We start from the raw sequence: 22,276 nt of genomic DNA, 5'->3' as shown, positions 1-22,276 counted from the left end.
CAAAACCTGTTGTCTTAACCACGGTCTAGGGCACATTTTAAAAATATATTTCATGAGCCAGGCCACCACCTCTTTAATCCCAGGACTTGCAGATCTCTGAGTTCCAGGACGGCCTGGTCTGCATAAAGATACACTGTCTCAAAAACCAAACAAACAAAATGTAAAACTCTTTACCTACAGTAAAGCTGCTTAGTAACCGGCTGTTTTATTCCATCTTAGGGTTGGAATCTGAAAGGCTCCTGTGTTGAAGGTTTAGCTGCCAGTACAGGCTTGGGGGAGGTGATTAGATTCTGAAGACTCTGACCTCATCAGTGGGTTAATCTCATGATGGATTCACAATATGGTTATGTTATATAGGAAGTGGGCCACTTCCAGCCCCTTCCTGTCTCTCTGCTTCCCAGCTGCTGCCAGGTGAGCAGTTCTGCTGGGCTCCTCCTCCTGCCACGGTGTCTGCTTCACTATAGACTGGACTCTGGATGGGCTGAGACATCTGGAACTGTGAGCAGAGGCAAACCCCGCTTCTAAGTTCTATTCTCAGGAATTTGTTACAAAGAGGAAAATTGACCACCTGCATAATATGAAATTTTGTTTCTTTAATATTGTTTCTCTTTCTGAAGCTGGGTCTCATAGTAGCCCTGGCTGGCCTCAAATTCACCTCGGAGCTAAGGATAATGATGAACTTCTGATCTTCCACCTCCCCTTTCACAAAGCTGGGGAAACAAGTATGTGCTATCACACTCAGCTTATGGGGCTTGAGGGTGGAACCCAGGGCTGCATGCATGCTAGGAAGGTGCTCTGTTAACTGAACTACAACTGCTCACAGTTAGCAAACATGTTTCATAGAAGCGTGTTCAATCATTACTTACCTGAGCCTAACTTAACAACCCGCCTTCTGTGAGCCACTTAGAATATTTTAGTTGCTTTTGTGGTACGGAGAGAAGCCCAATGAAGAATATGAGCAAACAAGAAGAAAACCACTGAAAAGATAAACACTGAACTAAAATGATTTTTAAAAGGCACAGAAGGATGCCAAAGTGTCTTGCTGTGAGCAAGAATAGCCAATCAGGAACCCTTATGGTATTAACACTCATTTCCAACCAATTATATTTAAGTCAACAGTTATCTCTTGGGAAGCTCCTATTTTATGTCAGACACTATGACTTGCTTGGGGACTCAACAGCAGCCACTGACCTGGGACAAAGGAACAAGGAGGAAGAAACTCAGACCCCGTTCTGTTCGTAAAGGCTTTGTCGTTTGAGCAGACACAGGAGGAGACATGAGATGACTTCTTCTCATCCTGTGAGCCAGCCACACTGCTTGTGAGACGGCTGCATTTGTCAGGCTTAGTGGAAACACCCTTCAAGTGGACAACCAGCACAGATGGTTGTCTAAACACTGCACCATGACAATCATCCAGGAAGCTCACCACCCCCTGACTCCACCCCTTCCTGCTATTTTGAAATTTTTCCTGATTCAGCTGCAACTTCCATCTTGGAGGGGTGTGTGTGTGTGTGTGTGTGTGTGTGTGTTGTTTTGCTGTTTTTCTGACTGGTTGAGAACTTCACAAAGCAAGTCTGTCATTTTCTTTAGCCTTTAGATCTTTGGGCAAAGCACCTATCTTGTGGTCTACTTCTCCAGTCTATGAAATCCTTCCCTGACAGAAGAGCCTGCAGGCTCCCTATTGGTTCATCTAGCCCACACAAGCTCAGACCTTCTATGGGAGAACAGATGGCTCACAGCATGGGGGCAACACGGCCCAGACCTTTGAGGACAGATTGTACTGGTGACACTGGGAAAGGCTCTGCTGCTTCCACAGGTGTTGGGGGAGGGGGAGACAGCTCTAGTTGTGAGACCTAATTACTGTCTTTCCAGTAAGAGCTTGTTTGCCTGTGTCTTTAGAGCAGAACCTCCCTCTCCTAAGTATGGCTGACCTCTGGTTTGGATCCAGCTGACCTGTGGTTTGGACCCAGCTGGTTCAGATAAGCCTGAATCTGGAACTAACCAATGATTTCAAAGATGAGTCCAGATGCAGACACCTTCAAAGGACTTTTGCTAGATCCTTCCAAATGTGTTTCCTAGAAGACTCAGTCCATTCACGGTATCTTATCTGGGGTGAGTTTGGGACTCAGACTTCATGGGACTGCAGGAAGGGAACACAGGATTGTCCTGCATATGACATGCCATTTCCAGGCAGGTAATAGCAGCACCTCACAACCAGACAGCAATCTTCATGAAGAGTGAAGTAAACAAGGGCTGTGCTGGCTAGTACTGTCAGGTCTAGGAGGCTAGCCTCCCAGCATGCCATGAGGCATCTCTTCAAATTCAAGGCCAGCCTGGTCTATATAGTGAATTCCAGGACAGTTAGGGACACACAGTGAGACCCTATCCCCAAAACAAATAAAAGATTTAAGAAGAAGATAAATGCTGTTTATACCCCACCCCCACCCCCAGATAAGCATGGCAGTTTACAGTTCAAAATCATCTGTAACTTCAGTTCCCAGGAGATCTGACACCCTCTTCTGGCCCTTAGACACATAAAAATCAATCTTAAACAATAGCAAACAAAAAATAAATTAAGTCTCTCTCACACTGAAGTATTTTGTTTGAGAAATATGATACCTATAATTTATTCCAAGTTCTCCAGCCTTCAGTTAAATAAGAACAGAAGACAGACAATTTTTTTTTCTTTTTTCTTTTTTCGAGACAGGGTTTCTCTGTGTAGCCCTGGCTGTCCTGGAACTAACTCTGTAGATCAGGCTGGCCTCAAACTCAGAAATCCACCTGCCTCTGCCTCCGAAGTGCTGGGATTAAAGGCGTGCACCACCACTGCCCAGCAAAATTTAGACATTAATAACATTAATATTCTGGGACTGGAGAGGTGGTTCAGCTGTTAAGAGCACTGGCTGCTCTTCCCGAGGACTAGTGTTCAAATCCACAGGGTGGCTCACAACCATAACTCCAATTGCAAGGGATCTGACACCCTCTTCTGGCCTCTGAGGTCGCCAGGCATGCATCTAGCACACAGACATATACATGCAGACAAAAACCACCCATACACATACAAATAAATAAATCTCACATAAAATATTGTCCAAGGGAAGCATGGGTGTGCTAAAGTAACTTTACATAAGTTCCAAAGAACATTTAAGATCCCCTACAAGAGAGGCACAAGGGTCGTCTTCAGACTCCTACCTGGCTACATATCCTGGGGTAATGGTGTGACCTAGGATCTCACCAGTGGCACCCCTCGTCACCTAGGATAGTCGTGTCTACATAGCTAAGACCCAAGATTCCTTTAAAGGGCTTGAGTTGCTGCTTGCAGGACTGCTGAATTACGAGCTGGTCCTGTCCTGCATGAAGGCAGCCTTGAGTTTGAATCTCAGCTCCACCAGTTAGCAGCTCGATGACCTTGAGCAAGGTCACTTTCACTGAGCCTCCCAGTCCTCCTCTGTAAATGAGACCGTAGATGGTTGTAAAGCCCTTAGTGCCCTGCTCCGCAGAGAGTGAGTGCTGATGTGGTTAACAAATTGCAATTCATTCCCTTCTGCTGTTGGAAACCCTTTAGGAAGGAGAACGTCAGGAAATGGGGTTTCAAACAAAGCTTTCTCCAGACACTACTTGTGAAAAAGGGTTAAACAGACCTCTATACTCCCATTTATCTAAACCAAAAGGTGTTTCCGCAAGATTGAGAGGCACAAATGCGTAATGATGGTGAAGTCTTTTGACAGGTGACTGGCCAGCTGTGAGCGCTCTGGGGGGGGGGGGGGGCGCGGCCCTGGTTTCTTCATCCTTCCCTCCCTAGGGCCCTCAGGGAGGACCCACAGCTGGGAGGAGGAGGAAAGAGCCCTGGGATCCCCTTGCCCCTCCCCCTGCACCCAGTGAGTAATGACATCGCGGGGAGGGGGAGGAGGAAGAGGGGCAGGCTCGGCGAGGCCATGTGATGCTGGGCGCCAGCGAGCCGCCGCCGAGCTGCCTCCTTCCTCCTCGGATCGTGGGCTGTCATGGCGACCCCCAACAACCTGACCCCCACCAACTGCAGCTGGTGGCCCATCTCGGCGCTGGAGAGCGATGCAGCCAAGCCGGTGGAGGCCCCCGACGCGCCCGAGGCATCCAGCCCCGCCCATTGGCCCAAGGAGAGCCTGGTTCTGTACCACTGGACCCAGTCCTTCAGCTCGCAGAAGGTAGAGCGGGCGCGGAGTGCGGACAGGAGTCTGGGAGGGGACGGGAGAGAGGGACAGGTAGCACCAGGGTTTCCTAGAGGGAACTGTCCTGAGGAGCCGCAGAGCCCAGCCCCAGTGCCAGGAACATCTCCTTAGGCCTCGTTTCCTTCTGGGGACACCTGAACAGAGAGACAAAGGCCGGGGACAGACTGGCCCTGCCAGCAAGCGGCCTGCTGGGGCTGAGCAGAAGCCCCACTCTAGGCCAGCTTTCATCCCAGACACCGTGAGCTCTCTGGGCACAGCTCCCAGGCCCTCGTTCTGGCTGGGGTCTTCTTCAGTCAATGGCTTGGAAAGTGTCTGTCCTCAGCCGTTACCCTTTTTCTAGAGCTGAGAAGGAAGGAGTTAACCCATCCCCTCAGAGCAGCTGGCTTGCCCATCAGATCTGTTTTGCTCTTAAAGGCACAGACCGGCTTTGGCTCCTTACACCACATCGAACACTCCCCTACTTTCTAGGGTAGGGGCGGTTGAAAGTACACCCTAATGCTGTCACCGGGGTTCCCGCTTTGTGGGAGTGAGACAAGACACTGCGCCCCAATACCTAGTGCCTCTAAGGGACTCGTCTCCCACCTTAGGTAGCAGTACTTACTGTCTGTAGCCTGTGAGTTCAGCACCATGGCCAGAGCCCAGAACTCCTTCTAAGGCTGACTACCCCAGCTCTCTCCCTTGCTTTCTCCCATGCCTTCATTTTCACATGGGGGAGGGCAAGTGTTGCTGAAGATAAATGCTTTTGAAACCAAAGACTTGGATTTGTGTTTTGATCCGGACTAAGTTTTATAATCTGGAAAATGGGATAGTGATAGAGGTAATAATAGCCACCAGGAACTTTAGGCCCTCAGTAGAGTTACTGGAGGGGCTGTTTAAGGGATGACACAACAGTACTCCAGGCTGGCTCTACTCACACCCCACTGTGCCTTGAAATCACTTCATGATCCTGGCTAAGGCACAGTCTGCCAGATTCTGCCCTAGATGGTTATTAGTCTAGAGGTCCACCTAGGTGATACTGAGAAAGTTAGGCTACCTATCATTCTTTGATAGTCACCCAATTTAGAGTCCTTGAGTCTGAGGCTAGGCAGAGCCCAGTGGGAGAACCATCTTCTTCACTGGTCCACCATGAAGCTTTAGATGCCCCTGTTTGCCTCTCCAAAAGCTAAGTGTTCTGATCTGTAAAATGGAACAAACATTGTCACTTCTGCAGGAAGCTACTGTGAGGATGATGAGAAATTGTGTAGCGAGAATGTTGATGTTGATGTCTGGTAAGGGATGGAGGGTCTGCTGGTAAGGGTGTGAGGATTTGTTAAAAAGTGTTAGGGGATGGAACAGGGATCAGCTTAGTAGCAGAGCTTATGTTTAACATGAATGAGGCTCTGGACTCAAGTCTCAGCATCAAAATAAAAACTGCTAGATAAAGAAGAGTCAAAGTTAGCCAAGGTCATTCTGAAACCTGCCCATGCATTTTGCATGTGCTTACGAAGCACCTACTTGCTTTCTGAGTGTGTCCTGGGTTGTAGTACAGGCACTGGGGATTTGGAGATGGGTCAGACTGACCTCCAGATCCCAGAACCTTCCCAATCCAAACCTTCAGGAAGCAGGCCTCAGTGACTGGGACACAATGTCGGTCAGAGGAGGTATCCCCTTGCTGTCTTAAAGGGCTCTCCTGTTCTTCCCCAAGGGAAGATTGCTATTTAGCCTGAGCTCAGGGCATAGGTGGGCTGGGGTTAGGGAAGGGACTGCACACAGCAACACTCCTTTAGGCTAAGTGTCTCTCAAGCTAGCTAGGCATCCTGCTGCCTCCTCCACCAGGGTACAGGCACAGTAGCCTGAAAGCAGCACACAGGAAGAGGATGGGCTTGGCACTTATATGCCTGGGTTCATCTCCTCTTGGCTGTTTACCCTCTGAGTGACTCTGGGAAAGTCACTTCACCTGTCTGTGACTCAACTGCAAACAGGGCCGGCCTTCTTTCTGGGGGTATTTCCAGAACGCAGGTGTGTATTAAGAGACTGGTGTACAGTAGGACCTTAGCAGGTACCATCGTCTTCCCCTTTGGCTCTTAGGCTATGCTTGCAGCAGACTCTCCTCAACAGTACCTCTGGGAAGCCCATCCTTGATTGTACCTCAGCTGTTACTTTCAGAAGTGTCCTACCTTGGAGAGTGATGACAGCCCCTGGGGGCACTGGGAACTGTAGTAGATCCCAAGAGCAGCAAGACCGCATAGGAGCCTAAAACCTAGACTCTGTGGCTGGGCTGCCCCTGACTAGCAGGACAATATGCACACATTACTTTGCCTCTTGTGTCTCTGTTATCCGTTTGATAAACTGGGGGTAAAGGTAGACTTCTGAGCATCACCTAGAAAGTACATGGCCAAGGATTCTGTGATCACTGGCTGCCATGAAGATACCAGTTGTGACATGAGACACATTCGGTCCCTGTCCCTCTCAGCCACATGGCCCTGTGGATATCATAACCTCTCTAGGTTTCACTTTGTTTGGTCTTTTGTGGTCAACAACAGTAACTCCATCTGAGGGTGTGAGGACTGAGTGGTGTCATGCATGACCATGGATGGAGCTCCTGATTACACAGCCGAGCACTGACAGGGAGTGCTCAGGCACCATCCTGGGTGATGGTCAGAGGCCATGGGTGTTGAGAAGAGACTAGGCCTGCATGCTGGGAATATGAGCATGGCGTCCAAGGATGTTCCTTCTCCAGTTTCCTCTGCCTCTCAGGACAGGAGGGAGGTTGAAAGAGGTAAAAGTCAGTGGGACCACAGTTCCACCGGCTGGATATGTCCCTGGCCCTCTCTGGACCTCAGTTTCCTCAATAGGAAAATATATCAGCTACAACCTGCTGGGATCTTTTCTTCCCCATACAGAAAGAATAGCCTTTCCTACCCCAGTGGCATCTGCCTCATATACACACACACACACACACACACATACATACACACACGCGCACACACAAAGACACACATACACAAACACATACCAAACACACACACACCACTCCCCCATTCCCCTTATATCTGCTAGGTTGGGTTGTTTGTCTGTTAGTTTGGTTTTTTTTTTTTTTTACAGAACTAAGTAACTAAGTTTGTTTTTTGCTACTGAGTAGCTTTGCCAGGTCATGCATAGTCTTTGGGCTCGTTTCCTCTAGTAAAGTTTGGATATTGACAGTGCTGGGGTATTCATAGGTACTGATAGCACATCCCTGAGTATCTGTAGGGAGTGTGTGCTTTAGTTCACATAAGGCTGTCCGTACATCACCTGAGACAACAGACAGATATGAGTGGTCTGGTAATGATCTTGCTATTTCTATGAGAGTGAATCTCTGGCCATCTTGGCCCCCTGCAACATACCTGAGCCAAGGTTCCTCCACTCCATTCTCTTGGGCCCTGGCACTGTCCTGGCTGTGCCCCATACCAGCCTTCAGCCCACATAGTTAAAAGCCTTATGTATGGGTCCTGCCAGAGACCAGTTCTCCTAATACCATGCAAGAGCTGAAAGGGTAACTGTCTTGCCTTTCAAACTCCTGGGCACTTCCTACCAGTCTGACCTACTGTGTGTTCAGCACACTCCTGCTCAGGCATCCACAGTAGCTCCCCAGTCCCTCCAGGAGAGACTTAGAGTCCTCACAATGGCCCAAAGGCTCCTAACTTGACTGGGAGTCAGGATGCAGTCACAGATAGCCATGGACCCTTCTGTGCACACTGTTTTCAGTTGAATAATGTCCCATGATAGGGTTATTGGAGCAGAAAAGGACCTAGTCGTTTTCAAGGTCATCTATGGAAATATTTTTAATACCACCACTCCGTGTAATGACGTGTCTTTCTGCACCAGCCCACTATCTAACACAGTCTGGAGGCAGGTCCTATTCAAGTCCCAATGAGTATACACATACTTTGAGTAACTGCAACAACTGTCAAACCACGCCCACACCAGACTTGACTGCCCACGTCCTTAAAGAAGGGATGACAGCCAGGTAGCTTCTGTCACTAAAGAGACAAGTCATGCCTGCCCTCACTCATGGGCTCCCTTTTTTATTTGTACATGCCTCCCCTCTCCCCGGCCTGAGTCTGGGAGTCTTCTTTAAGCCGAAGTATACAATCCTTGTACTCCGTTCCTGGTCCTCAGCACCTATCCTGGCTTCCTGATGCTTCAGACATCTCCCTATGGCCCTGCCTTGTGCCTCTGCAATGGTTGCTCTTCCCCTGAAACTTCCTGCCCAGGTCCTCACATAGTTATCTCCATCCCCTTGTTAGAGTTGTGTTGAGACGTCACATCCTCAAAGGGCTGCCTGATGTACCATCCTATTCGAAGCTGTCCCTGACTCTGTGATACCCTGTTACTGTGACCCTGTTGTCTTAACATTTTGCCTTCGTCTGTCCCACAAGAGCATCAGCAAGAGCAGAACGGGGTCTGTTCTGTTCACCACAGAGCCTCCAGCTCTTAGAGCAAGGCCTGGCTTGTAGGTTCACAATGAATGCATACTAAAAAGTGATGTGTTTATAAGTCGGTAGTGTTTGATAAACTAGGTGTGGTGGCACACAGCTGTAACCCCAGCACTAGGGAGACAGACGCTGAGGGTGAGACTTTAAGGTCACTCTTGGCTATACTCGGGAGGGGGGAGAGGTCAGCCTGGGCTAGAAATCCTGTCTCAACAAAAGGGAGGGAGGATTATCTGCTTCAATAGACCAGTAGCTGTTCATAGTTTTAAATGGGGAGGGGGATTAGAAAAATAAGTAAGGGCTCAGTGCCTTCTACAAAGTCACTCAGCAACTACACTACTGGGTAGAAAAGCCAAGCCAGGCCATTACAACCATCCTACTGTGTGCCATCCTAATGAAGCAGCAGGAAATATTTCCAGGCATCCACAGAGGAGGTAGATTCCCCTGAGATGGTGACACAGCGTGGTGACCCCCCCGCCCGGGTCTAACTAACCAAGTCTCCAGGAGACTGAGTGGCAGATGGCTGTGGTGGCTATGTGCCCTTCCCTTGGGCCTGGCTTCCCTCCCCTGCAGAATGGCACATGGCTTTGGCCTTCAGCTCCACTAAAGGTGAAAGCCTCCTTGGCCATCTGCCAGGGTGACCTGAGGCAGCTCCCAGCAGGGCTACTATGTCTCTAAAGATAGTCCCTCTCCAGGCAGAAACCCATACCTGACACCCTCAAGGGAGCCTCAGGGCACAGCCCAGAGTGTGGCTTCTTGGGAAAGGTGCCCTGACAGGCCAAGGGCAAGGGCAAAGGCCTGGTTTGGTCTTCTTTCTAGCCAAGTTGACAGGAGCCCCTTCTCCCAGCTTGGCAAAGACCACTGGGATATACAGGACGAAGGGACCTGGATGTGTTCTGTGCCCAGCTCCACCTCAAAATTTAGGGGCTTCCCTAAGGCGCACCGCCCCCCCCCTTCAACTGCCACTGCCATGGGTTCACATATGCACATCCACACATGCCCTGCCCACAAACACACACTTTACCAAGCCGAGCACACACACTTTCTTTATGCTCCCACCAGCACATTGTACACACACGCACACAGCTGCCCACTCATTCCTGCCCACTCACGCACCTAGAGCAAATAGATGCTGCCCCAGCCTGCTCACTCTGCGGTGGTTCCTCCTGGTGACACCAGAAATCCCTCCTACTACCCCAGAGGGAGGTGACGGGAGGGATGGAGGGAGGGAAGGAAGAAGCTGGAAAAGTGGGCCCAGAAAGGATCAGTGACAGCTGAAGCCACACAGTGGAGCCAGAAAGATGAGCTGAATACCTGTGTATAACCTAGGGGTTCTGTGTATATCATGACCATCCCTTATAGAACTACCTTTGGGCCAATGGATCACATGAAGCCATGAGTTAGTGTTGGAAGTTCAAGGGTGAAATACTTCTCCTTTTGCACAGCCACGAAACTGAAGGAAGTGCAGTGTGGTGTGTGTATGTGTGTGTGTGTCCATGTTAGGACCATGGATTAATTCCCTGTGCTGGGACTATGTTCCCACTACTCCATCTCAACCTTGCAGCCACCTCACAGAAATCAACTAGATCCCTCCAGAGGTTGAAGTGATCAGGTGGCTTTTCAGATCACAGCACACATCCGGTAGAGCCAGGCTCCCATTCTGAGTCTTTCTGTCTATCAAACCTGGTGTCTTAGGTTTCTATTGCTGTGATATAAACAAAACTGACCAAAAGCAACTTGGGGAAGAAACAGTTTATTTCAACACTCAGATAATAAACAGCCTATCACTGAGGGAAGTCAGGGCAGGGCAGGAAGAAAAGCAAGGCAGGAACCTGGAGGCAAGAATTGAAGCAGAGGCCATGAAGGGATGCTGCTTACTGGCTTGCTCCCCATGGCTTGCTCAGCCTGCTTCCTAATACACTCAGGACCACCCACCCGGGGGTATCACTGTCCCCAATGATCAAGACCCTCCCACATTGATCATTAATCAAGAAAATGTGCAGAGGCAGGCAGGTTTCTGAGTTTGAGGCCAGCCTGGTCTACAGAGTGAGTTCCAGGACAGCCAGGGCTACACAGAGAAACCCTGTCTCGAAAAACCAAAAAAAAAAAAAAAAAAAAAATGTGCTACAGGCTTGCCTACGGCTGGATCTTATGGAGGCATTTTCTCACGTTGAGAGAGCCTCTCCCCAAATGACTCTAGTTTGTGTCAAGTTGATAACTGCTAGCCAGAATATCGTGTCTAATCCAAGTAGCTAATACTCATTACCCTACTGTGTGTTGGAACATCATACAGGATTGAGCTTTTACTCCTCCCACAACCCTCTGAGGGAACACAGGAGGACACCCTACAACAGGAGGCTCCCAGAAAAAAGAAGACTTTTAACGTCTTCTCAGTTGGAACAGACACAGCAAGCCTGTGATTCTGACACCAGGCTCCTTCTTCTGATACTAAACCTGGGTTATCAGAGGGGGTTGGGATGCTCGGTACGTGTTTGCCATCTATGGTGTGGGCAGACATAAATGCTTAAGAACTGGCCTCTACCTCTTTCGGGGGTAGGGTGGCCTCTTGGCCCTGGATTGGAGTCAAAAGATAAGAGGGCAGTGTAGGAGTGGATTACCACTACCCCCTTTCCAGGGTCTAGGACCATCCTCCTCCTGAGTCTCACCCCATATGTGAGGGCACCTGGGCTATGAGAACCTTAGGCATCTTCCAGCTCCCAAACACAGCCTGGGTCAGGAGAATGTACCCCCTCATTGGGCCCCTGGAGACATAAGGGAAGACTTGAGAGAGACTAGCCCTGCTGTGTGAGGTGGGACTGATGCCTACCTTCTCTTAGCTTCAGCTGTGCCCCACCCTCAACCCCCCACCCCCAGCCCTCGATCTGTCTACCTCTGGTTGCTGTTACCAGAATCCATCCTGGCAATCCAGATGGGAAGGTGTTTGGATCAACCCAGGATTACGTGGATATGGGTACATTATCTTTCTACCTCACTCTGTCCCCCAAACCATTTGAGGCATTTAGCTCTTGGTTATCATGATACTTGGAATTTCTGTGAATTTCCTGGCCAGGTCCACCCCTGGAATCCGGGCTGAGTGTCTTCTTCATCATGGTAACACTAAGCATGTAGTGAGCCAATCAGTGTGCTAGACACCAACTTAGAGCTATTAATACTTTCATTTGGCTCTAGGGGTTTAGGCAATTTGCCCACATCTGCACAGATAGAACACCCCAGCCCAACATGTTAGCCCCTTAGCACTGCCCTGTGTTCTAGCCTCTAGCTACATTCCTCTCGAATCCACAAGCACATGCCCCTGAGCCAGAGCCCCCACTCAAGTGCCCAAAAATGGGCTGCAAGCAAGTGTTCCCTCTTGTGTGTGACCTCTGACCTCCCTCCCTGCATGCCTCCCCCACCCGGGCAGAGTGTCCCCTGTGTCCACCCGCCTTCCCCCCGCTCTGACCCTGGCACCTGCAGGTGCGGCTGGTGATCGCTGAGAAGGGCCTGCCCTGTGAAGAGAGAGATGTGAGCCTGCCTCAGAGTGAGCATAAGGAACCATGGTTCATGCGGCTCAACCTGGGTGAGGAGGTGCCAGTCATTATCCACAGAGACAACATCATCAGTGACTACGACCAGATCATTGACTACGTGGAACGCACCTTCACAGGAGGTATGCTATGCCCCCAAGGGGTGGGCAGGAATCCCATGGGCTCAGACAGCTTTGAACCTAAGCAAGCCACTGACCCATGGGCAGAACTCAGTGTTTCCCCAAAGAAACAAGAGGCTACTGTTAGGGCTCAGATGCCTCCAGAGCCACACACCTCTCCCTGGCACCCCAGGAAAGGCCTGGCCCAGATAACCCAGGTCAATTGGGGTACAGCTCTCTTCTTTCTCCAGGACCTCTTTCGAGTTCAGCCCTGGCCCTCAGGTTTCCCTTAGGCTCCCATAGGTAAGATCAAATTTCCTCAGGGCCCAAAACCCTACAACCCTCTAAGCATAGTTCCAGACTCCCAGGAACCCCACTAGCATGCTCTCAGGCACTGTGGAACCCTGAAGATACACACAGGACACCCTGGAACTTCTCTGTCTCCTCCCTGCCACCCTTTGGCTTCTGCAGGCTCAGGTGCTTGCTGCCTGTAGCAGAAGTTCAGGCAGCCGAGACAGTGGGCCCAAGGCCCAGGCTTGTACTATTTTTAAGAACAAGATTTTGCAAGTAGGACATGGTAGCACATGCTTGAAATTTAAGCACTTAGGAGTTGGAGGCCAGAGGATCAGGAGTTCAAGGCTGGACAGTTACACAGCCGAGTTGGAGGCCACGCTGAACTACGTATGTGAGACCCTAATCTCAACTCAAGACAATTTGGTCTAGAACTCACTATGCAGACCAGGCTGGCCTGAAACTCAAGAGATCCCCTGCCTCTGCCTCCCAGGTGCTAGGATTAAAGGTGTGCGCCACCTCACTCAAACTCAAAACAACTTTTTTTTTCTTAAAAGAATTTATAAATTTTCTGGACATGGTGGCATATGCTTATGCCCTATAGTTCCAGTACTTTGGAGGCTGAGGCAGGAGAATCTCCAATTTGAGAACAGGCTGTGCTACATACTGAGTGAGATATGATCTCAAAACAAAGCAGCATAAATACAAATAATTATTTGCCAAGTCAAGGCTGGCTCAAGTTCTAAGCATCCAGCTTTTCAGCCCATGGAAAGCAGGCGACATTGGGCATATACCTCCACGTGACTACTGTCTGGTACTAAGAGAGGGCTGGCCCCATGAGGTCAGCTTAGTGAAGCCCAAGTAGCCACTGAGTCACCAGGATTCCTAATAGTCAATGGCTGAATCCTAGAAAGATTGGTCTGGGACTTCTGAGTATGACTTTTGGGGCTCCGGGTTTCTAGGGGTGAGTGTCTAGGTGGGACCAGACATGGACTCTATTCCAGCCCTTGCTGGTATCCACAGAGCATGTGGTGGCCTTGATGCCAGAGGCGGGCAGCCCACAACATGCCCGAGTGCTGCAGTACCGGGAGCTGCTGGATGCGCTGCCCATGGACGCCTACACACACGGCTGCATCCTGCACCCTGAGCTCACCACAGACTCCATGATTCCCAAGTATGCCACGGCGGAGATCCGCAGTGAGTGCTGCTCCACGGAGCCCCCCTCTTTCCTTGCGGAAGATCTCCTCATCTCATGCTTCCATTCCTGAGTGTCTCTATTCATCCTCCTCTCCTTCCTCTCTCCATTTTGTCTTTCCTTCCTGTGTACCCCCCAAACCCCCACTTCTGCCACCCCATACAGATAACTGCACAGAGGTCTATCCACCAGTAGCTCTTCTCTCCAGGCTGTGGGACCCCCTGGGGAAGCCCAGCAGCAGATACCTGAGGTCAAAGACTGGGAAAGGGTCTGGCATAGCTAGCCAAGAACACTGCGTGACATCAGGGTTGAGGTTTCTACAGAAGGCTCCCCAGACATGACAAGATACCCAATTCTCTGTTTTCTGATCCAAAGTCACCCATATATTCTCCTCACTACCAGGCTGCTTATAGTCAGTGGATGAGACTTAGACCCAGTCAGATGGCCCAACAATAGTTTATTGGTGGGGAGTTGGGTCTAGATTCTGTTATGGTATTTGGTGGTCCTATAGGCAGAAGAGCCATGACCATGTCTGATAGGTCCTAGATACTTAGTAAGCAGTCACCTCCTCTCCTTGCCATCCTCCTCTGCCCCAGTGTTGTGTAAAGGTAGGGAGGGGTCAGGTTGTGGAACTAGGTCCTAACTCAAAGAATCCGGTGAAGAAGGCTCAGGAGCTATCTATGCTGGTACGCCATTCAGTCAGCATAACCTGGATGAAGATGCTAACAGGCAAAGATAACACAACTTCTGCCACCCCAGAGTCACTATTCCTGGGAGTAAAGTCAAGGTCAGGCGATGACAGTGAAAGATAAGGGAACTTGGGCAGCCAGGAGTGGGGGTGGAGGTCTCTGTACCAAATGCCAAAAGGGTTCATGCCTTGAGGATTAGCCCAGAGTCACTCTCTGCACTTGAACTTGTCCACGAATAAGCACATATACAAATATTGGCCAGGTATGGTAGCACACACCTTTAATCCTAGAACTCAGAGTGTCAGAGGAAGGCTGATCTGTGAGTTCCAGGCCCGTCTGTTACACAGAGAAACCCTGTTGGGGCGAGGTGTGTGTGTGCGTGTGTGCGTGTGTGTGTGTTCACTACAACATAGTGAGAAATATCACTGGAAACAACCTTGATGTCTACAAGTTAGAGACTGAGTAAATTAATTTATGGCATTGTTATACTGAAAAATCATAGGTGTGTGGAATGTTTTCAAGATACATTAATGGCTATAAAAAGATGAGAGATCCAAGCATGTAGTACGCCATTTGCTCTAGCAAGTCCTGAAGAATTCCCTGGGCTCTCTGTGCAAGGGATGTTTCTGGAAAGGTGTACAAGAAACTGCAGTAGAATTGGTCTCCAGGGAACAGATCTGAGAGTCTGAAGATAGAGCGGCAATTGTGGTTTGGTTTTGTTTGCAGGTTTTTGAGAGCCTCATGTAGCCCAGTCTGGTCTTGAACTCACGATGTAGCTGAGGATGACCTTGAACTTCTGATCCTTCTGCCTCCAAGTGCTGGAATTACAGACGTGTTTGTCACCCCACCTGACTACAAAGATGTATTTTTATCCCATGTCTTTTGCTTTTGCTTGCCTTTTAGATTATGAATGTTTTAATGCCTGTATAACCTGTACATAAATCAGGACAGGTGCAGGGCAGGTGCAGAACAGGTGCAGGACAAGTGCAAGACAGGTGCAAGACAGGTGCAGGGCAGGTGCAAGACAGGTGCAGGGCAGGTGCAAGACAGGTGCAGGACAAGTGGAAGACAGGTGCAGGGCAGGTGCAAGAAAGGTGCACGGTGTGGAGTGCTGAAGAAGTCTAGTGAGTGCAGAGTGGAACATGGGTCAGTGGCAGTGTCTCATGTGGATCTGAGGGGCAGGCTTGGAGGAGGGGGAGCTTTACAGAGGAACAAGGGGCCTTGACACGGACAGCTCTGTATTTCCTAAAGAGAAGTTCCCTGAGAGAGGAAGTGTGACACCTTGGCTGTCACTTAAGTGAGTGGTGCTGTGGCATGACTGGGCTGTGGGCACCTGAGCCATCTCATGGGATCTGGAAGGCAGCGGGGTTCAGAGTGGGCTCAATTTTCACCCCTTTGAGGAAGCAGAGATAAGTTCAGGATCCCACAAGAATGGGGGAACAGGAGACCTCACGAGGTACAGAAGAACAAGCCAGCTTGCAGTGACTATGAAAGTGGCCTAAGGTCTTCCTCATAGGCTACAGACAGGCACAAGGCCAGCCATGGAGGGAGAGAGAGGTTGGCTTGACCTTCACATTCATAAAACATCAGTGAGCGTTAGTACAGCCTGGAGCTGGAGGAGCCAGCTGGGAGTGTTTACTGGGGCCGCACCAGGCCTTAGTGGGAGGGAGGTGAGGAGACCTCAGAGGAAAGATACCAGATGGCTGCAGCCTCTCACAGTCTTGTCCATCCCCTTCCTTCAATACTCAGCGTCCTGCTCTGGCCTAGGCCTGTGCTGGGCTTTTAGGGGACAGAGGTGAGTCTCATCAGCAGGAGCTCAGTGGCTGTGAGAATAGATAAGCACACAAACACCCAGATCATCACATCTGGCAAACAATAGACTGTACACTGCACTGTGCAAGGAATACCTTTGACAGCGGCCACAGATGAGCCGCGTTGCTGCTGCAGCCCTGGGTGGTAGCTCTGTATCTCCTGGTGGAGGTCTGCAGAGCGTATACTGGCAGCAAAGGCTCTGAGGTGGGACCTGGGAGATAAGAGGAAGCTTTGTAAAAGGGAGATGGCTAGATCCGGAAGGAGGCTTTCAAGAAGAGTAGACATGGGGCTGGACTGATGGTTTAGCAGGTAAGAGCACTTGTTGATTTCGCAGGGGAGCTAGGTTCTGTTCCTAGCCCACCAGTGCTCGGCAAAAATAAATAGATCATAAGGGAGAAACAGAATAGAGGACATGGTTATTCCAGAAAAGGAGATGTGGGCCAGGAGGCTGGAGTGGTCTGCTGCATGAGAATTTATTTGAGTATCTGAGATGTACCCAGTGGGGACAGGATCTGGGGTAGCTCTGTGAGGGACAGGGTAGCTGAGTGATGGATCCCATGGTTCCTGAAGGCAAGCCAAAAGCCATGCACAGATCTTTGGAAGAGGTGGATGCGAGTAGGGTGATGCAACACTCAGGAGACAGAGGCAAGAGGCTCACCACAAGTTTGAGGCCAACCTGGTCTATACAGCAAGTTCTAGGCTAGCCAGGGCTACATAGCAAACCCTGTGAAACCCATCCAAGTAAGACATCACAGGTAGGCACTGAGCAATGACAGTCTCGAGGGGGAGTATCGTGTGGGGAGTGCTGGCGGAAGAGCCTACAGGGCCTGGTTTAAGGTGAGGGGCTCTGAGGATATCCCAGGCTGGGCTGGCTTCATCTGGCGGAGGAGATTCTGGAAAGGTGAAAGCGGGTTTTAGGTTCTACACTTCTCCAGCATCATCTCCCCTCTTCATCTTCCTCCTCTCCTTCCTCCTCCTCCTCCTCCTCTTCCTCTTCCTCCTCCTCCTCCTCCTCCTCCTCCTCCTCCTCCTCCTCTTCCTTCTCCCCATCAAGGCTACAGTCTCCCCTTCAGCAAGGTTTATTGACCCCTTGTGCAGGTAGCTTTCTCCCAGTCCTGTGGGAAAGAGAGGCCCTAGAGAGCAGGGACACAGGACCTTTCCTATTCTTTCTCAGGACATTTAGCCAATGCCACCACAGACCTCATGAAACTGGACCATGAGGAGGAACCACAGCTCTCTGAGCCCTACCTTTCTAAACAGAAGAAGCTTATGGTGAGTGGCCCGTCCGTATCCCCTCGTCTGTGTCCCCTCCTCCCACAGACAGGGGACTAGGTGTTAATGATTCTAAATGGAGGCTGGGCAGGTGCTTTGACCTGGAGAAAGCACTGGTTGGCTCCTCCAATCAGGTGTCCTCTACCATATTCTGGCCGTTTGGCCATAAAGAGCCACTACTACCCCAGCCTCTGGTTTCTTCTGTTGTCCCTGGAAACACAGCCCTGAAAACAGGTTCTTGCATCAGACAGCATGGAGAGATTGTTCTGAGGATATGGGAGAGCTAGGGAAGAGGACGTGGCCAAGCCTCTGACCCCACAGAAGGCTCTGGAATATAAAAGGCACTGTGTGGCTGGCCATGCTTTAACGCCCCGTATCAGTCAGCTATTGGCTACAGACTGTTGAGGTGGGGATCATCTTCCATGAGCTTCTGACCAAGGTACCTCCTCATTGGCAGAGAGCCATTCTCTGGGAGAAGAACTCAGTGCACTTAGCACACTGCAGTGGTACCGTTGCTCCAGTCCCATGTCAGGGAATGTGGGCAAGGTAGCCGAGCTCACTGGACTGGCTCAGTCCTGGATCAGGGTACATTCAATGGTGAGCCATGCCCTGTACAGGAGGGGCATTTGAAGGCAGGGTTATGGGGGGTACGGGGTGTTAGACAGAGCTCCTCCATCTGTGGATATCACAACTCCCACGAGACCAGCTCACGCTGGAGCACCTCTCCTGCCTGTCCTGCACGTAGGCCAAGATCTTGGAGCACGATGACGTGAGCTACCTGAAGAAGATCCTCGGGGAGCTGGCTATGGTGCTGGACCAGATTGAAGCGGAGCTGGAGAAGAGGAAACTGGAGAATGAGGGTGGGTTCCCAGCCAGCGGTAAAGGAGTCAGCCCACCTGCTTGCTCTACCATTCTGCCAATCCCCAGCCTTTTTCTCCCAGATACCAGATACCAGAGCCCTGCCAGCTGGTTAGGATCAGGAGCTGGGGAGTCAGGCAGACCTAGGTTCTTGGGCTGCAGTGACCTTGACAAGTATCTACCCTGTACTGGGACCTCGGTCTCCCATCCACAGAGTGGGAAGAATGACAGAATCATTGAGACATTTGGAGTACCCAGGGTGTCTGCGGGTGGCATGTGTTTACTCCCATGGGTGAAGAGGACAGTGTGGTGACTGTTCGCACTCACAATCTCACCTGACCCTGCGAGGGGATGTCTTCAGGCTCTTACTGCTGCAGGGCAGGTCTTGGACCCTGACACACCAGCTTCTCTTCTGCCCCACACCTTTGCAGCAACTCTAGCCTGGTGTTCCCTCTGTGCCACTCTGCCCCATAAGCTGGTAGCCCACGTCATTCTGAGCTCACCTTGTAGTGAAGAATGGCAGTAAACTTCTGATCCTCCCGCTCCCATCTCTCAAAGGTTGGGATTACAAGGCATGTTCTATCATGCCCAGTTTATCTAGGGCAAGGGTTCAAACCCGGGGCCTAGTGCATACTACCAACCGAGCTATGTGTCAGCCCCTTTAGTTTGAGATTAATAGTCTATGAAGCCCCTTGAAAAGACAGCAAACACCTATGGAGGAGGTAGATTGAGCCAGTCACCTCTGTAGGAGAATACTGCTCCAGGCACAGGAGACTGCCAGTGTATAGTGCTGAGGTGAGATCAGGCTTGGCATGAGGCTCTGCAAGGAGATCCGTATGGTGAATAAGCCTTAAGAGGGAAGCCTGGAAGGAAGTGGGGGCAGAGCACACAGGTAAGACCATAGGGCTTTGCTGTCACTGAAGCATGAGTTTGACAGGTCCCACTTAGATCTTAACAGGATCTGTGTGCTGTTGTGGCCCACGTTCTGTGTGCTGTCTGTGCTCTGTGTGTGCTGTGCTAAGAGTAGACTGAAGCAGGCAGAAGCGGAGGCAGGGGGACCATTTAAGAAACACGGTGATCACGTGGGTAGGAGAGAGTGGTGGTTCAGGCTGGGATGGTGCAAGAAGAGACACTGGAGTCTGCATGTATCCTGAAGAGAAAGCTAATCTGGCAGACTGACTATTCGTGAGATGGAAGAAATTGTTCATGGCAGCACCTGGACTCTGGTACTGACTAGAAGAGTGGAGAGATACTACTGCAGTGGGGTGTGGTGAACTTGGGAGCAATAATCCAGAATTCCCTGTTGGACATGTTTAATTTGGCATGTGGAGTGACGCTAGGTGGAGCTATCAGCCAGACAGTATGTAAGTCTACAGTTTCGGGTGATACAGCCTGTAATTCCAGCACTCTGGAAGTTGAGGCAGGAGAATCACAAGTTTGAGACCAGTTTTGACTTCAGAGTCTGTTTCCAAAATTGAGAGATGGGGGGGTGGGGGAGGTGGGGTAGGGGGAGGGAAGAGGGCGGGGAATGTGGTTCAGCTGGTAGAGTGGTTGCCTAGCTTGTACCAACTCCTAGCTTTGACTCCCCAGCACTGCATAAACTTGGTGTGGTGGTATAGGCCTACAATTCTGACACTCAGGTGTGGGCAGGAGGATGAGAAATTCAAGGTTATCTTCACTACATAGTGTACTGGAGGCCAGCCTGAGCTACACAAGACCTTGTCTCAAAAAAAAAAAAAAAAAGCAAACCAAACCAAAGCCAGGAAAAATATGAGGCAGATCTTTGCAATTTACAAGTCAGTCGACTTGAAGGAAGAGTGGAGATAGCAGGTGTGAGGATAGGGCAGACACTGCTAAAGAGGAGAGGTTCAGGAGGGAATGGCCTCAGGAGACACTGGCAGGCAGACCAGAGCCAGGGCTTCCGAGAAGTGAGCACCAGGTGTCCTCTCCCTCTCCAGGGCAGACGTGTGAGCTGTGGCTCTGTGGCTGTGCCTTCACCCTGGCCGATGTCCTCCTGGGAGCTACCCTGCACCGCCTCAAGTTCCTGGGACTGTCCAAGAAATACTGGGAAGACGGCAGCCGGCCCAACCTGCAGTCCTTCTTTGAGAGGGTCCAGAGACGCTTTGCCTTCCGGAAAGTCCTGGGCGACATCCACACAACTCTGCTGTCAGCTGTTATCCCCAACGCGTTCCGACTGGTCAAGCGGAAACCTCCATCATTCTTTGGGGCATCCTTCCTTATGGGCTCCTTGGGGGGGATGGGCTATTTTGCCTACTGGTACCTCAAGAAAAAATACATCTAGAGCCAGGCTGGGGCCTGGTGTGTGACTGGCGGTGTCTCTGTGCTGTGTGCTTCCCAAATCCCTCTCAGTTACTCACTGTCCCATGAGCACTGGACAGACCTTCCTGCCCCTTCTTCCTAGTAATTCTATTGTCAGTGTGACAACATTCCATAGTTTAGAAGTAGACATTGTCAACGCCATGATTTGAGGCCACGGCTCTACCAGAGGACAGAAAGAGAAAGCAAGAGAAAGGAAACCCAAATGTCTTTTCTTCTGATTCAAGGACTCAAGGCGTTACTGTGGGGACTGGTTAGGATCTGAGGTGAGTCCCAGGACGTTCCACCCAGCAGGGCCCAGGTTCTGGGAGGTGCTGGGGACTCAGAGGGCCTGACCTCAGCCTCCCCTTCCCTCTTGGCAGAGACCTCTTCTATAGGACATAGCCAACATGGAGACTGAACTCATCTAACCAGTACCTCTGTCCGGAACTGGAGAGCCCGAGTCCCTGTGGAAAGCCTCTGAAGATCAAAAGGGGTCTCATTCTTCTCCTGGACATGGACTGAGACAGCAGTGGCTCAAGCCAAGCAGTGGCACCCCAAAACCCATCTATGGCTGGGATCAATTAACTCCATGGGCACATCCTTCCCCCCTTCCCTCCCCATTGGCCAGCTGGTGAGGTCTGGCACTTACCTAGAAATCCCCTAAGGCAGCAGCCATCAGCCACTCCTACCTTGAGTTGAGTCCCCACCCTTCATGGTGGGCCTCTCAGCAAAAGCCATGTTGACCTTCCCTCCCAAGGTCAGTCTCAGCTCAAGAACAGGGGTGCCTCCCTCACAGCCTCCACCTCTGAAGGTCCTTCTCAGCTCACAAGAGGGGTACATCCCTCATGGCCTCCACCTTTCCTGTTTTCCAGAAACTCCTCATACTGCATGCAGTGGGGTCTCTCCTCCACACTGCCCCCGGGTGTCACTTTCCTGTGCCTTCTGCATGTTGGGAAAGGGTCTGGGTGTCACTGCTGCTCACGCTTAGAGTCCCCAATAAAGCATCCAGGAGGAGCAATTGCTTTTCATTTCTAAACCTGTGGTCCTACTCAACTCTCATTTCCAAAGTCAGGACAGGGGGCTGGAGGTGCGAGGTCAGATCCAGCCCTTCCAGAGAGCAAGCTCACATGATAAGGGGGCCATTGACTATTTTCCCAGCTATTGGGAAGCCGAGGAAGGACGGAAGGACGTGGACAGCCTCACCTGCAGCTAAAAGCTTCTGACACGGTCATGAGTCCACTTCATTTGGGCACCTAATTTCAGTTTACTGAGTGGGTTTACATCCATTTGCCTACCCTTGCTCTTGGGGGCTGATGGGGACACAGGTCCACACCCTAATTTCTAAGTGGGAAAAACTTGTTAAAATGCTCAAAGATGAGAGAATATAGCTTGTTCCAGAGAAAGCATAGTTTTATTTATTTTACAAAATAAATAAATAAATAAAGTATGAAAATGTGTCCATTTTCAGCAAGGCTACAAGAAAACAAATAGGGCCAGGGACATGGTTCCGTTGGCAGAGTGCTCACCTAGCATGCATG

At 50.6% G+C, this 22,276-nt stretch overlaps 1 protein-coding gene across 5 annotated transcripts; it reads left to right on the top strand.

The window, feature by feature from the left end:
* The first annotated feature begins 3,929 nt into the window (after positions 1–3,929).
* On the top strand, positions 3,930–20,746 carry Gdap1l1 (ganglioside induced differentiation associated protein 1 like 1). 5 transcript variants are annotated; one of them, XM_028769744.1, is made up of 7 exons: positions 4,002–4,181; positions 7,831–7,839; positions 12,134–12,326; positions 13,617–13,790; positions 17,464–17,561; positions 18,307–18,421; positions 20,378–20,721. In XM_028769744.1, exons 1-7 carry the CDS (start codon positions 4,002–4,004, stop codon positions 20,719–20,721), a joined length of 1,113 nt encoding a protein of 370 aa, XP_028625577.1. The 5 variants fall into 5 exon arrangements, with proteins under 5 accessions (XP_028625576.1, XP_028625577.1, XP_028625575.1 ...); XM_028769743.1 differs by lacking the exon at positions 7,831–7,839 and having other exon boundaries at positions 3,930–4,181; positions 20,378–20,746; XM_028769742.1 differs by lacking the exon at positions 7,831–7,839 and having other exon boundaries at positions 12,134–12,391; positions 13,598–13,790.
* The last annotated feature ends 1,530 nt before the right edge of the window (positions 20,747–22,276 follow it).

Source organism: Grammomys surdaster, unplaced genomic scaffold, assembly GCF_004785775.1.
Source record: "Grammomys surdaster isolate TR1022 unplaced genomic scaffold, NIH_TR_1.0 193, whole genome shotgun sequence".
In the NCBI taxonomy this organism is placed as follows: domain Eukaryota; kingdom Metazoa; phylum Chordata; class Mammalia; order Rodentia; family Muridae; genus Grammomys; species Grammomys surdaster.
This window is presented reverse-complemented; position numbering and strand designations above follow the sequence as displayed.